This window comes from Carcharodon carcharias, chromosome 10 (genome assembly GCF_017639515.1).
Source record: "Carcharodon carcharias isolate sCarCar2 chromosome 10, sCarCar2.pri, whole genome shotgun sequence".
Classification (NCBI taxonomy): Eukaryota; Metazoa; Chordata; class Chondrichthyes; order Lamniformes; family Lamnidae; genus Carcharodon; species Carcharodon carcharias.
The window spans coordinates 35983768-36000077 of NC_054476.1; the positions used below are offsets into that span (position 1 = coordinate 35983768).

General features: G+C 42.5%; 1 protein-coding gene across 2 annotated transcripts in view; it reads right to left on the reverse strand.

Moving 5' to 3' along the window:
* Positions 1–1265: 1265 nt before the first annotated feature.
* The window catches only part of LOC121283024 (alpha-parvin), a 103054-nt gene continuing 88009 nt past the window's right edge, over positions 1266–16310 (reverse strand). For both annotated transcript variants that reach the window (XM_041196948.1, XM_041196949.1), the window contains exons 10-13: positions 15686–15754; positions 11783–11884; positions 10816–10888; positions 1266–5652 (exon numbers count right to left, since the gene is read on the reverse strand). In XM_041196948.1, coding sequence (XP_041052882.1) covers positions 5576–5652; positions 10816–10888; positions 11783–11884; positions 15686–15754 — 321 coding nt within the window. In that variant the 3' untranslated portion in view covers positions 1266–5575. The remainder of the gene's footprint in view (positions 5653–10815; positions 10889–11782; positions 11885–15685; positions 15755–16310) is intronic.

A 16310-nucleotide genomic window follows, 5' to 3' on the forward strand; every position in this document is an offset into this window, starting at 1 on the left:
ATGGGATCGACCTTCTGAACTCCAGGGAATACAAACTGAGTTTGTGCACCTGCAATTGTGTGTGTGTGTGTGTGTGTGTGTGTGTGTGTGTGTGTGGTTTTTAAAGTTCTTAACAGCATTACAATTTAACATCTTGACCGAGGCTCTGTAAGCAGCTGATAAAATACAATCACTCTACAATGGACTGTTAATTCACTCCTTAGTTTTGAAATAATGCCTGTGCTTCTTCACCAGAACAGTCAGCCCTCTGAGCAGCTCCAGTCTGCAACAAAGACACAGCTATGCTAGTTTTCAACTTGTGCCAGGGGTAGTGCAGCTGGTGTTACAGCAGTGACTGCCACAGGCTGTACTGGCATCGACCATATGGTGAATCTTCATTAAAGAGGGGAAACAGAACACACACTGTAACAAATGGAGTGACTTCCCTCACCAGGTCAGACAACTGCAAAAACAACTTGATTTATACAGCACCTTTAACATAGTAAAACATCCTCAAAGTGCTTCATGGGAGCAATAATTGAAAAAAAATTGAAACCAAGCCATGTAAGGAGATATTAGCACAGCTGATCAAAAGATAGTCAAAGAGGTAAATTTTAAGGAGCATCTTAAAGACAAGAAAGAGCTAAAGAGAAAGAGACAGTTAGAGAGAGAGAGAGAGAGAGAGGCGTTGAGGGAGGTTAATTCCAGAGTGTGGGGATCAAGCTAAAAACCACATACCAGACAAAATCGAAGAGAGAATGCAACAGTGGCACAATAACAATCCATCTGCCCTTGACCACCAGTGCAAAAAAGGCAACAAAGGAGATTCATTAGTGAATGCAGGAGATTTGGAAACAGTTGCAACTGCAAACAGCTTTGCCTTCAGTTCTCTCCCCACATCTTGGCACAATCCCTCCAAGCACTCTGAAGAGGCCAAACACTTGTGCAGAGTTGTGCATTAAGTTTAGCAGCGACTGTCCGAAGAGGAGGGTCTGTTGGACTTTTCACTCCAGTGTTTTAAGTCAGCTCTCATTTGAGGATCCTGAAGATTCGAGGCAATAAATGTAGAATTTATATTCTATGAAGAATTACTTCTTGTTTTTGCATTGTAACAAACACTAAAACAAAGTTCTTTTGCCTGTCTAGGAATATACAGTAAGTGCTTCAAATATTAATATTGCAACATGAAAGACTGCTTAATCTGCTGCTCCTATTCAATTCTCTGATGAAAGAAGCAGGGATACACGCGCGCGCAAAGTTAAAACTGACTATAAAGCAACAGCACATTTGGAATAAGATTGATTTAATGCATAAAAACTCCTTTGATCTAAATTTAATTTAATTCAGTTTGTGTCCATTGTAAAAAGAAGTTACGTTAAAACAAGATTATTAGAATAATATATTAAAAATCCGAGGTTGATATCTAACTGCAAGAAATAGCCTAGCAACCAGGCATACTGCTGCTCAGGTGATGTATTATAATGCACCTGCTTACATATCGCAGCTTTTAACATGGGCTCACTGATGTACTGTGGGGAGTTTTTGCACTGTGCAGGAAACTAAATACCGTCTGGCTATTTGCAGAGGTATAAATTTTACAATATTATTGAACATTGACCGAAGAGGGATTTGAGGCTGTAATCCTGAGCTCATATTTGAAGGCAACAACTTTAATCCCCTGTCCTCGCAAGAGCAGATACAGATTGGAGTGGCAACGAGTGGGGACAGCTTCAGAGGATCACATTTTCCCTTCTGTCCCATCTCAGTTATTTTGTTCTAATACAATACAGAACAGAACACTGGCTTAACATAGCCAATGTGCAATATTTACATTAAAAAACATACAGGAGGTTGGCATCAAATCAAGGGTAATGTAGATCTCAGTACTGAGAGTGAGAGAGAGAGACACACACAGATAGAGAGAATGAGTGAAACAGAAAGAAAGCCAAAGAAATTGACAGAGTCAGAGAAAGAGACAGGGAGGTAAAGACAGACAGAGACAAAGAGCGACAATCTTACATCTCCTCTACTTCCATTCCACCTCCCCTTCCCTTTCCTTTTTAATGCAGGTGCCCACAGCACTAACATAATCTCCAGATCAGATTCCTCATATAAAGTTCCCATGTTTCACTCTCATGCTTTACAATGTCATCTCAAACTCTCAATTATGTTATAACTCCCTCCAAGCCATTCATTATTCTACATTATTGTCAATGGCCCTGTTTTCTCATAAGTGCTGAATAATGTCTTGTATTAAGCCCTGATACACCATAATTATCATATAAGGCTGTGCATGTTATTAAAATGGGTTTGAAAAATGTCTTTGAAATATACGTAGCTGAATCTAACAGAAGTATGGTGTGCATCTCAAGCTTCAATGAGAAGGAATAGTATGGGACGGAGGAGCCTCGGAAGATTCCCAAGTCTATCTTCTCTTTCCGGACATGTACAATTGACTTGCTGGAAATGTTAAAGTGATGTCTTAATTGGGTTTCCTGTACAGCATGGAGCAGCTGTCATTTATTATATTGTGTGGTTGTAATATCTGGGGCAGGATTAAAATCAGCCACTTGCGCCCTGGATCTCTCTTCCTCATAAATCTAAAAACAAAAAGGAGCAGCAAGTTGTCCTGCAAATAAAAAACAGATTGAGCCCTCTTAAAATACCCATCATTTTTCAACAGAAGTAATGGCCTTCAGTCCCATTTCACCACCACTCCCCCCACCTTCTAACCCCATTAACCCTGTCCTGTCTGACCATGGCACCAAGCTGGGCGATTGCCCAGCTGGCCCACACACATTACTTTACAGATTGCATTTTCTCTAACTTTTATGGGCAATTACATGGCAATTTCAATTTCACATCATTGTAAAGCCCAGGTTTTCTACTAAATGTCAAACATTGGGATACTTGGAGAGCTTGTAACCTGGCTTGATGATGGTGGTGGGGCCCGACTGCCTTGGGACCATCAGAAAAATCAGTGAAGGAAAGGTGCAAGTATTAAGCAACTTGCTAGGTTCAGACTTCTACAATTTTAGTTGGGCTGTGCTTGGTTTTCTTTTGGGAAAAGGAAGAGACAATCTTGGAAAAATCTAAATAGAAACTATTCTCATCTAGAGTGATTGACTTTTAAATCACAGAAAGAGTCCATTTGGCCTATCATGCCTGTGCCAGCTCTTTGAAAGAGCTGTCCAATTAATCCCACACCACCTGCTCTTTTCCCGTGGCCCTGCAAGTTTTTACTTTGCAAGTAATGTGAAACTCAATACCATACTACAAGACTGAGGCGAATAGCATAGATGCATTAAGGGATAAACAAGGTAAACGCAAGAGGAACAGAAGGATATGCTGATAGGGTTAGATGAAGTAGGGAGGAGGCTTGTATGGAACATTAGCACCAGTGTAGACCAGCTGGACTGAATGGTCCATTTCTTTGTTGTATATGCTATGTAATTCTACCCAAGTATAAATGCAATTCCCTTTGTAAAGTTGCTACTGAATCTGTTTCCACCGCCATTCAAACGGTACATTTCAGATCACAACAACTCTCTTTGTAAAATTTTTTTGCCTCATTCCCCCTCTGGTTCCTTTGTAAATTACATTAAATCTATATACTATATGGAGTTGGACAAATGTTGCGAACCACATGACTTTCAGATTATTCCACGCCTGCTAATTACAAAAATAATTCAAAGTTCCTAAATTTTAATCAAAGCAGATGTTTTACCTCATCAGTATTTTAGAAGATAGGAAATAGGAGCAAGCTTAGGTCATTTGGGCTCTTCAAAGCTGCTCCACCATCATTAAGATCAGGGCTGTTCTTATACCTCAATACTAGCCCCAGACCCTTAACTCCCTTTGTATCCAAAAATCTCTATTTTGAATATACTCAATTGAGCATCCACAGTTCTCTGGGGTAGAAATTACAAAGATTCAAATCCTTTGACTGAAGAGTTTTATTTTCTCAGTCCTAAGTGGGCAACTCCTTATTCTGAGCTTGTGACCCCCACGTTCTGGATTCCGCAGCCACGGAATACAGCCTCACAACATCTACCCCAATCAAGTCCCTGAGAATTTTTAATGCTCCAATGAGATTGCCTCGCATTCTTCTAAATTCTAGGGAAGACTACTCAAATCAATCTCTCTTCATTGGAAAAACCCGTCATCCCAGGAATCAGTCTTGTGAATTTTTGTTGCACTCCCTATAGAGCAAATACATGCTTCCTTAGGTAAGGAAACCAAAATTGTACTCAGTACCCCAGGTGTGGTCTCACCAGGCAGGACTTGGGAGGAGGTTGTTGCAGTCATCATATCTTTATTTGTCTGGTCATATTTTGGTATTTGGTGCTTGCTTGCAGTTTTACGTGAATGAAAACAATGTTTATTTCTACAGTATCTTAAACGTAGCTCATATCCCCAAGATTTCTAGGACTGTGCCAAGAGTTGACAGGGTCACCCAGAGTGCATCAATATTTGAAGGCACCCTGAGAGTGTTGTCAATATTTGGAGGGGTCCCCAAGAGTGTGTGTCAATATCTGAAATAGTTTCTGTGATATGTCAATATTTTGACAGGAGTCCCCAAGGGATAATGACTTGGGCATTTGTTATCCATCTCTAGTTTCTCAAATGAATTGGGTTGCTAGGCCACTTCAAGAGGGTAAACCGGAATGTGGAATTGGGAGTCATGCGTAAGCCACACTAGGTGAGGACGGCAGGTTTCCTTTCCTGAGGGACATTCATGAACCAGTTCTATTTTGTATAAATCTGACAGATTTTATGGTCACTGTTCTTTCAGGTAACCAGACACCAAATCACCAGGTTTATCAAATTCAGTTTTTCAATTTATATTAGTGGGATTTGAATTCATGACAAGACCCAGTTCCATAAAGGCTACACTGTCAAAACCCTGTATGCAACATGATTACAGATTAAATAAAGCTTAAATATCAATGAATGTTCAAACTATCCCTGTGTTCATTATAAATTCTCACATATTGAAAGCTTTAGTAACATTACACAGGGCAACAATCTGATTAGTTCTTGATGAAGATTAAGAGAGTAAGCTCTTCTGGTCTGGGTACATTTTTCCCCATGTATCCCGGAATTCTGCCCCAGCTTATTTATACATTAGGGCTCAATATTTATTTTAAACATAAAATACAACATTACTTTCACTGAATAATTGCAATTTTGGAATCTTGGCTATGAAACTGTATCTGGGAAACTCTTCAATTCTGGAACAGCTCTTTGGTATTTGTGACACAGGCATCTTTGGAAATCTCCAATGCTGGATTCCACATTAATCGAATTCCACTTATCAGAATGCAACAGCTTAACCTTCGAAGTACTGGCGTTCACCGAGTCCAATTTGATTCTGGTCTTTGTAATTCAAGTGCTTTTTATATTTTTTTAATATATAAAGGCTAACAATAATCTTGTAACCAACAAAAATCTTGAAATATCGCTGCATGAATGTTACAACATGACAGTGATTGGCAGTTCAGACCATCGCCTGGCCAGGGCTCCTGTAAATGTAATTGGTGTTGCTCTGGCTGGATTTTAGTCAGGTTCTTGGAGAGAGCCATCTGCCTTCAGGTTACTCTACATTCCTGTATTTGGTAAACAGATTGTAGAGCACGCGTAGGGTAGACTTCAGGTCACAGTTCACGATATCTGCAAGAGGCAATGCATAGCTTTTGATAAGAGTTTATGATTGCAGTTAGAATCTTCTGTGCTGCACGGTTCGGAGAAGACCATTCAGTCCAGTGAGGCTGTGTGGGCCCTTTTGAAAGAGCTATCCGATTAGTCCCACTCACCCCTGCTCTTTTCCCCCATAGCCTTGCAAATTTTTCCCCTTCAAGCATTTAACCCTAGAGCCTTTTGAAGATTTCCACCACCATTTCAGGCAGTGCGTTCCCGATCATAGCAACTCACGTTGTAAATCTCACCTCATCTTGCCTCTTTCTTTTGCCAATTATCTTAAACTGGAAACAGTTCATTCTTAGCTGCTACACATAATTCTGAACACCTATATTAAATCTCCCCTTAAGCATTTCAGTAATATTTTTTGCACCAAAATAATTGTTAAATTTGGTCAGTATCAAGGGGCTTCCCCTGTGGAACAAGGATCATATTTGCTCTGTCTTCAATTTGCTCATCTTGGCCACTGTGCAAAAGAAAGGCTACCTAGGGGCCTCCTAATTAGAGCCTCCTAATCCATAGCCCAGTGCATCAAGGATGGAAACTTTGGATTGAATTTAACGGCTGTGGCAAAGGCCCTGTCTACTGGCCAGAGAGCCTGTGGCTATGCTATCACAGCCACGGCGGGATTAACTGCAAATCAGGCAGTCGGGGCTCCCTGGCCTTTGGAGATGAAGTTCTAACCTTCAGGAGCTGCTGTCCAATCAGAAGGCTGGCAGCTCTTCAGCTCCAGCAGTGCCATCGGAGTAGTGGGGTCAGCAGGAGGCCCAGGACTAGCACCGGAGGCCCGAAAGGGAGATAAGCAGGATGGTGCAATTGAGGCCAGTGGTTGGGTTGTTGGGGGGGGGGGGGGGGGGGGGGGGGGGGGTGCGGTGGCCATGGGATATGGGGAAGCGGTAGTGTTGGTTTGGAGGGCAGGGGGTATTCTTCCCATGTGAGTGGCCCTTGTCAATGGCACAGCCCCTATTAGGGGCACAGGGTGCCCCATCCACAGGATGACCCCAAGACTACAGGAAGGCTGCCAGGATATACCTGGAGCCTGACCAGGAGAGGGAAGGCCAGTTTCTGATAAATGGTCATTAACCTGAGACATGGGGCAGGATTTCCCACTTGGCATGCGGGGGGGAGGAATGGGACCTGCACGCCAACATGGGATGATGTCACCCTGCGTCATTTCAATTTTCAGGTAGGCGGGGGCACAGCCAAATCAACTGTGCACCCGCCAACCTGTCAATGGCTAATTGAGACCATTTAAAAACTAAAAACGGGCGGGATGAGGTTTCATGTATGTTTTTAAAAATTTAATAAAAGTTTAACTGAAAGTGATGGATATGTCCCAACTCAAGTGACAGTGTCACATGAGGGGACATGTCAGGGAAATTTTATTTTTCTATTTTTAACTTTTTTTAAAATTTGGTGCCCATCTCCCTGAGGCAGCACTTAGCCTCAGGGAGATGAGTGTGCTCTTTCACGCACATGCGAAAGAGCACACTCTTGGCTGAGGGATTCCCTCCCCCACCCCGCCGACTCGCATAGGGAGCGCATAGCGCTTCCTGGCGGATGTCACGCTGGGCGGGCCTTAATTTGGCCCACCCATATAAAATGGCAGTGCACCCCCAATCGGGGGCAACAATTGGAGATGTACCTGCACATGCCCGCTCCTGAACTCCCCTCTCCACGAATGGGGAGAAAATTCTGCCCAGTAATTCTGTTTCATTCTGCACAGATACTGCCAGGCCAGCTGAATATTTCCGTCATTTCCTGTTTTCACTTTGTAACTCAGGTATGGTCAAGGACAGCTTTTATTGTACACGTGATCAAAAGACATCAACAAAACAGCACTTCATCCTGATTTAACAATGCTCTTTTAATGTCGGATTTAAGCTGAAAATCATGTGCTGATTTCGTAATTATTTCAATATTATTCTAAGAAAAATTCAGAAAATTTCTCTAACGCACTTCAGCCTGGACTGATAGGCACTGAGCTTAAGGATGCATTCACTAAATTCTGACCTCTGCACTTGTTTTAAATTTACTTTCAGGATGTGGCCAAGGCATTTATTACCCATCCCCTAAATGCCTTGAGTAGGTGGATATTCTTCTTGAATCACTGGTAGCTGTTTTGTTACAGCGGAATGTCTTGCTGAGACATTTCCAAGGGCAGTTAAGACTCAAACCATGTCGGTGCAGGACTGGAGTCACATATAGACCAGGCCAGGAGGGCAGGTTTCCTTCCCTAAAGGATGTTAATGAACTAGTTGGGTTTTTAACAACAATTCAACATGTTTGCAGTCATTTTACTGACACCAGCTTTTCAATTCCAGATTTGAAACTTTTTTTAAAAAAGACTGAATTCGAATTCTCTTGGGATTATGAACTCAGGTTATTAGTCTAGTAATATAACTCACTACACTACTGTACCATTAAAACTTCCATTGGGGTGTAAAAATGGCAAAGCAACTTCTGAGGAACAAATAAGGGCCATCAAACAGAGAAAGAGGTTCAATGGAGGCTGGCACAGATATGATGGGCTGAATGGCCTCCTTCTGAGCTGCATCATTCTGAGATCCCAACCCTGTAACTGGCACACGCCATTCAATGGTTGGGTGCAGAGCTATGTTGGCAGGAGTGTTGAAGAAGCTGGTGTTCCTTCTTTCATGTGTAGGGGTGGTACCTATTGTGATGTTGTACACAGCGTCACTGGACAGGGCAGAGAGAAAGAAAGCAAGGAAAGAAATAGGACTGGGGCAAGAGGAAATTTTTGTCAAATTTGTCCATGGTCTCGATAAATGCCAAAGAGTCATCATCTTTAGAAGTGGAGTGACGGTTATTAATTAGGATATATGCTTCCTAAAGTGCTTCCTATGCTCCGTCCTGGTTCTGAATACAATAGGACACCATTTCCGCCTGACAGTTTATGCAACCTGCCCTCATAGGTTAACCACCTTTTATTCTGTGCCCAAGCAAAGTCTCAGAGATATATAATGAGAAGACTAATTAGACAGTTGAGCTGCTTTAACAGTTCAGTTGAATCATGGAACGATACAGCACTGGACAAGATGGCCATTCAGTCCATTGTACACGCTGGTTCTTTGAAAGAGCTATTCCAATTAGTCCCATTCCCTATTCTTTCCCCAATGCCCTGAAAAATGTCTCCCTTCAAGTATCTATCCAATTCCCTTTTAATATTGAAACTGCTTCCACCACTTTTAGGCAGAGCATTCCAGATCACAACAACTCACTGTGTAAAACAAATACAAAAATACCTGGAAAAACTCAGCAGGTCTGACAGGATCTGTGGAGAGGGACACAGTTGCGTTTCGAGTCTGGATGACCCTTCGTCAGAACTAAGGCATATAGAAATGAGATGAAATATAAGTTGGAAGAAGGGGGTGAGACAGGAGAGCTCAATAGAGGGCCAGTGATAGGTGGAGGCCAAGAAGAGACTGCCAAAGATGTCATAGACAAAAGGACAAAGGGGTGTTGACAGTGGTGATATTATCTAAAAGATGTGCTAATGGGGACATTGAGGGTAGCAAACAGGACAAGCTAGTGGCAGATGGCCCTAGTGTGGGTGGGGTGGAGGAATGGGATTGAAATGGGCTAAAAGATGGAGATGAAACAATAGATCGAAATAAATTTAAAACTAGGAGGGAAAAGAAAAAAGTGTGAAAAAAAATTATAATAAAAAAAACTATAATTTATTGGAAAAGGGGGATTAGAAAGCGGGTGGGGATGGAGGAGAGAGTTCATTATCTCAAATTGTTGAACTCAATATTAAGTCCGGAAGACTGTAAAGTGCCTAATCAGAAGATGAGGTGCTGTTCCTCCAGTTTGCGTTGCGCTTCACTGGAACATTACAGCAGGCCAAGGACAGACATGTGGTCATGAGAGCAGGGTGGTGTGTTGAAATGGCAAGCAACAGGGAGGTCTGGGTCATGCTTGTGGACAGACCGAAGGTGTTCAGCAAAGCAGTCACCCAGCCTGCGTTTGGTGTCTCCAAGGTAGAGGAGACCACATTGGGAGCAGCGAATGCAGTAAACTAAATTGAGGGAAATGCAAGTGAAGTGCTGCTTCACTTGAAAGGAGTGTTTGGGCCCTTGGATGGTGAAGAGGGGGAAAGTAAAGGGGCAGGTGTTGCAACTTCTGCGGTTGCATGGGAAAGTGCCATGGGAGGGGGTTGAGGTGTAGGGGGCGATGGAGGAGTGGACCAGGGTGTCCTGGACAATCTCTGCGGAAAGCCACCAGGGGGGATGATGGGAAGATGTGTTTGGTAGTGGCATCGTGCTGGAGTTGGTGGAGGATGATCCTTTGAACGTGGAGGCTGGTGGGGTGATAAGTGAGGACAAGGGGGACCCTATCATGGTTCTGGGAGAGAGAGGAAGGTGTGAGGGCGGATGCGCGGGAGATGGGCTGGACATGGTTGAGGGCCCTGTCAATCCCCGTGGGTGGAAAACCTCGGTTAAGGAAGGAAGAAAGACATGTCAGAGGAACTATTTTGGAAAGTGGCATCATCAGAACAGAAGCGACGGGGTGGGGGGGGACCCATTAGTTTTAAATTTATTTTGATCTCCATCTTTTAGCCCATTTCGATCCCTTCCCCCCACCCCACCCGCACTAGGGACATCTGCCACTAGCTTGTCCTGTTTGCTACTCTCAATGTCTCCATTAGCACATCTTTTAGATAATATCACCACCGTCAACACTCCTTTGTCATTTTGTCTATGACATCTTTGGCAGTCTCTTCTTGGCCTCTATCGAGCTCTCCTGTCCCACCCCCTTCTTCCAACTTATATTTCATCTCATTTCTATATGTCTTAGTTCTGATGAAGTGTCATACGGACTCGAAACGTCAACTGTGTCCCTCTCCACAGATCCTGTCAGACCTGCTGAGTTTTACCAGGTATTTTTGTTTTTGTTCTAGATTTCCAGCATCCGCAGTATTTTGCTTTTAACTTACTGTGTAAATTGTTTTCCTCACGTCTTCTCTGGTTCTCATCAATTCTTTAAATTTATGAACTGTTTGAGCATTATAATTATAACCAGGTCCAGTAGAGGGTGGATCAGGTCTACATTGCTAATACGATGCACATAGATTATAAATCTTGAACACATTGTAAATGATGTACTACATACCTTCTGATCGAGGCTTTGGTTTTTCTAAACCTCCATCCTGCATCAGTTCAAATGCAAAGGACACATTATGGACCTGTTGAAGAGAGTTAGGAAAACAAAGAAATAGGCAAGCTTTGGTATACAGTAGGTTTTAGTTTCAGTCCCATCAATGCAGCTAATCTCGGCTCTTCAATCTTTTTTAGGTCGCGTTTAAAGTGAATGAGGGATGCTGTGTGTTTAAATAGATATTAAAAGTGAAAGAATTTCACTTTTCAATGTGTGTTACCTGTGCCGCAAATGATGCTGAGTCATACAACAGGCATGTATTTAAGAAGCGTTAGCTCTCTCCAGCATTGATGCTGATCACTGGTGTTTAGCTTGAGTAAATTTCAGGTTCCAAGTCCAAAGAACCCATCATGACTGGCTGTTTTGCTCATTGATTGATTCTGCATCTGTGACACTGCAGAGCCTGACGGAGAATGCGATAAGTATATACTTTATGCTCTTCTCCAATGGAGTCATCCTAGGTGGATACAATATTGGAAATTTGTGACAAGGTTAATCAGCATGGACCAGCATGCCCCTTCAAGGCTCAGGTTAATCGATGTTTGGGCATTAAGGGAATGAAGCAATGGAGCATGGAACTAGAGTTGAGGGAAGATCAGCGGTGATCTTATGAAAAGGCGGGGCAGGCTTGAGAGGCTGAATGGCCTATTCCTGTTCCTATTTCTTATGCTTAAAACCCATTCCCATTGCCTGGATGGGGGAACAAGGCAACAAGCATTTGTGTTTTGGTTGGACTTGGTGGGGGGGAGGTTTCAGAGCCAGAGAACAAACAGGAAGTGGCTCAAGGCCTTAATTCTGCTCCATATCTTCTTGCATTTAGCACATCACAAAAAGCACAAAAAAGCTGCAACTCTTCAAGCATTGGTCAGCTTCTTTGCTATTTTTGATGGTGAAACGTATGTGCAAGTAATCAAATATTTACCTTGTGTTCAAAGCTGTCTGGGGTGAGAAAGAAGTTGTGCAAAGGTATAAAATAGTTCCCGACGAGCCCCATAAGCAGCACCAGATAGACACCGTCAGCAAACTGTAAAAGAGAGTTTAGTCAAGACATTAACATGCTCATGGGTCAGGGAGACACTGAATGATGAACACACATCCCAACATAGGACCACCATTGGCACACAGACCACAAAGCTTTAAGGAGATACATCACCTACCATCACTTTCGCAAGGTGATTCTAGGAATGGGCAATAAATGCCAGACTTATGCCCACATCTTGAGAATGTTATTTTGTCAATTGACTGTTTCAAGATCTGGGAATTATTGGACGATAAACACTGTATCCCACGAGCTCACCTTGAGTCATTTAACTCAGGAAGAATTCCAAATCTTATAAACAGCCTTGGTTACAGCACACTTGAGGTACTATGTACATGCCTGGTCTCCATTATAAAAAAGATAGAGGTACTGGAGAAGGGGCAAAAATAAAATTGGGAGGTTAAAACTAACAGGAAAGAATGGAGAGACTGAGGCTCTTTTCTCCAGAGAAGTGAAGACTGGGCATGACCTGATGGAGGTCTTTAATAAAGGGTTGGATAAGGCAAGGTAGAGATGGTGTTTCCATCAGTGGGGGAGACCAAAACTGGGGATTGTTGGTGCGAGTGGAAATATAAATCCAATAGAGAATTCAGGAGAAACTTCTTTACCCAGAGAGTGGTGAGAATGGGAGATAGGAATAGAAGGACAAAGTGAGATGAAGTAGGGTGGGAAGAGGGTCGTGTGCGGCATAAACATCGGCATGGGCACTTTGGTCCGAATGGCCTGTTTCTGTACTCTAACTTCTAAGTAAAGTGGGATGACGGAAAATGTTATGATGCAATGGCCCAATGAGATGAGAAGAGGATGGCTGCATGGAAACAGAATCAATGCTATAGCTGTCAATGTGATAAATGTATTGGTTCTGATGAGTTCAAATGCCATATTAACAAGTTTCCTTTTTTTTAATATTAAATTTGCTAACTTTTGGGCTGGCACCAGAGGAAAAAAAAAACAATGTTAGTCATAAAAACCGAACCAATTCCCTCATCTTCCTCAGCAAATTAACCTATCACCCCTGCCCAGTCTGGCAAACACATGACTGAAGTCGACACTCTGGTTGTCGCTTAACAATGGGATGGGCAACAGCTACAGAGGACAAAAATAGAAAAAATAAAGTCAAAGATTCACCAGAATAACCAATGACACAGTTGAAATGAATGAGCAACATCCATTGACACCAACTCCAGCGAATGGAATGACTTAAAATGAAAAGAACAAACTTGCATTGATGTAGTATCTTCCTCAATCTCAGGTCATCCCAATTAAGTATGTCTTGAAGAGGAGTGACTATATTAACATTGGGAAACAGTAGCCAATTGACAAGCAGTAAACTCCCACAAACAATGAAATACATGAGATAAACATTGGCTGGGGCACCAGGTAGAACTCCCCTGCTCTTCAAAACAGAGGCCATGAGATCTTTTACATTCACCTGAGAGGCAGACTGGACCTCAGTTTAATATCTCATCCACAAGACGACACCAACGTCAGTGTTCATCAGTAGAGTGTTGGCTGGGATTATGTGATCAAGTCTCTGCAATGACCCACTGCCTTGGGGCTGGGAGTGAAACCACTCAGGCCTTCACTGCTTGGCTTTGTCCCATAGCTCACAGACTGGAACTGAAATGGAGTTCCTGGCTAATAGCGATGCAAGTTCTGGGGGTGACACGGAGGACAGACTTTGCAAACAGAGGGATTCGTGATGCAGCTCCAAGCAACCGTAGATGTAACCTCCACATCAGCAGCGCCACCTACAGGCAGATCCCACCAGGGCACTGGCGAGGGGGCTGCCAGATAGTGCCAAACGCCAGAGGCTAGGGGGGGGTTACAGGGTAGTTTGGTGGAGGGGGGTGGGGGGGGGGGGGGGGGGTGGGGGGAAGGTTGAAAGAGGATTGAGTGGGAGGTTGGAGGGAGGAATTGAGGGTGGGTCATTGTTGGAGTTTATTTATTAATTACATTTTTCCACTTAATTTGCCCATTTTTCTCTCACCTCAAGCAACAATTAGAATTTAAAAAAAATACTATTTAGTACAAATGATAACAAATATCATATGGAACTTGTGGATAGGCTGTAAATTCAGCGTGTAACACAATTGTGGGTTGGAGCCAGAGAAGTCAGAATGATAAGGTCCTATTAGCTACAGAGTTGAATTGTTTTATAAATGTGGTGATTTCTTTGTAGCCACTTTTTTAACATCAGTTGATTGTTCGATGATTAGTTATCCTGAGGGAATCAGTACTGAACTTCAAATTTCACCATTGCTACAGTCACGCTGCCTACTGCATGCAGATGTTATGAAAGAAAGACAAAAGCTATATTTATACAGCACCTTTCATGATGTCCCAATCTCTTTACAGCCAATTAAGTATTTTTGCAGGCTTGCGGGGCCGAAGGTCCTACTCTTGTTCCTAATACATATGTTCGTATGTCATTCTGGATGGATGAGATACGCTGGGCTAGATGGCCTTTGTCATCCACAATTATTTTAAAAACATAGGGTGGAATCATGGCTAGAGTTTGGTTTATTTTGGTTGCTAATGAAAGTTTACTGTGAGTAGGCTTTGTGGGGTGAAACTGCCAGGACAGGGGTGTATAGTGGGCTCATACTGAATCAGTAACCTGTTTTACACTGCACACGATGCTCAAGAAACCTTTCCATTGACTTCAATTTTGTCCTTTGTCTACATAACCTATTATCCTACTCTATCTTAGTGCTTTTTGAAGTTTTTTTGAGGTATTGAAATATAAAATTGTACTGCATAGTAGATACTGAAAATATATTGTAGCAAGAAGCAGCAATCAGCAAAATCTTCAGACTTGCTGATCAAGAAAATACAGATACAATTGTGAACCAGTCTTTGTCCTCTGGCCTCTTAAAAGTTTGTCACACAGAGACACCTGAGGGCTCTAACACTTCCCACTGACAGTGAAGACCTATGTTCAATCTTTCCACTTTGTTGCTCCAGAGTCATTTGATCTTTCTATCCTGTGTGATTACTGATAAAATAGAATCCAATTACACCCCTTGTATGAAATAATTACATTGAATGATATCATGCACCCAGGTAGAATAAAGGCATCTTCTACTTCTATAGAATGGAAAAGATCTAGTGCAGTTTATCTGGATTGCAAATATTGAATCTTTCCCCAAATATGAATTTACTGTCACCGTGTCCATGTGCTGCAATGTGCAGATCATGTTGGTGAGGGCTGAGGCAGTCACTGAGATCAGTGTTATCGTCTGCGCAGTGAGATAAAATATGGGATGTAATTAACAATATTGCACAATGCTGTTAAAGTAAAATTTATACTCTGTTTAATAGTTGTGCTGGGATCACCATTAGGGCGCACACAAACTAACACCGCATTATATTGTTGTTGCTGTTAATATTAATGACCTATGCTGCATATATATCAAATATTTGTAACCAGATGCGTTATCATTTTACCAGGACCTTTCTGTGATTGATTGGTGAATTTTGAAAGAGAAAAACATATCATGCATGATTGAGGGGGAGGGTTGAAGTGGGGAAGGGAGAATAAGGGGCCCAGAAACAGGGGAAGCTCCAGGGCCAATGATTTCTCTCCCTGCCTCTGGATCCCATGGTAACCATGTTCTATGTCCCATCAGAGATGATGGATTTTGCCAGAAGGCATTGTTTCTGTCAATAAAGGAACTAGAGGAGGCCATTTGACCCCTCGAGCCCATGCCAGCATCCAATATCTCTTCTGTGTAACCTCCTGCTCTACCGCGATCTGTCCTATGAGTTCAAAATTCCACTTACCTGTGTCTCTAGTTCTGTAACTTCCAGGTTTAATTTGTTCAGGTGTTTATTTACGAATGTGATCAGGGTCTGCAGATAGAAAACAAAAAGTTTCAAAACAGGTAGTTCCATTCACACTGTTTTAACCCTGTCAGCACACTGGAGGCCTCTGTCAGTATGATGTGATTTACTGAGTACTGATGCATAACATGAGCCCCAGCCTCTAATGCTGTTCCATACAGGAGATGAACAGGACTGGCAAAGGCATAGGAACCCAATGTTTCCCAGGCAGCATATCTGTGGCCTTATCAATATCTATCCCCCATCTGATACTTAAAAACCAATGACCTGGTCAATATCATATTGCCATTTGTGAGATCTTGCTGTGCACAAATTTTTCATTATGTTTACCTACACTACAACAGCGACTATGCTTCAAAAGTATTTAGTTGACTGTAATATCACTTTGGGACATCCCGAGGTCAAAAGGTGCATTATCAACACAAGTTTTTTTTTAAACTAACAGCCCAGTTCAGGAACTTATAAAAAATTCATTTTCGGGATGTGGCACTGCTGGCAAGGGTGGCACTTATTGCCCTGGTGCCCTTAGGTGGTTGTGGTGAGCCATCTTCTTGAACCCCTGACA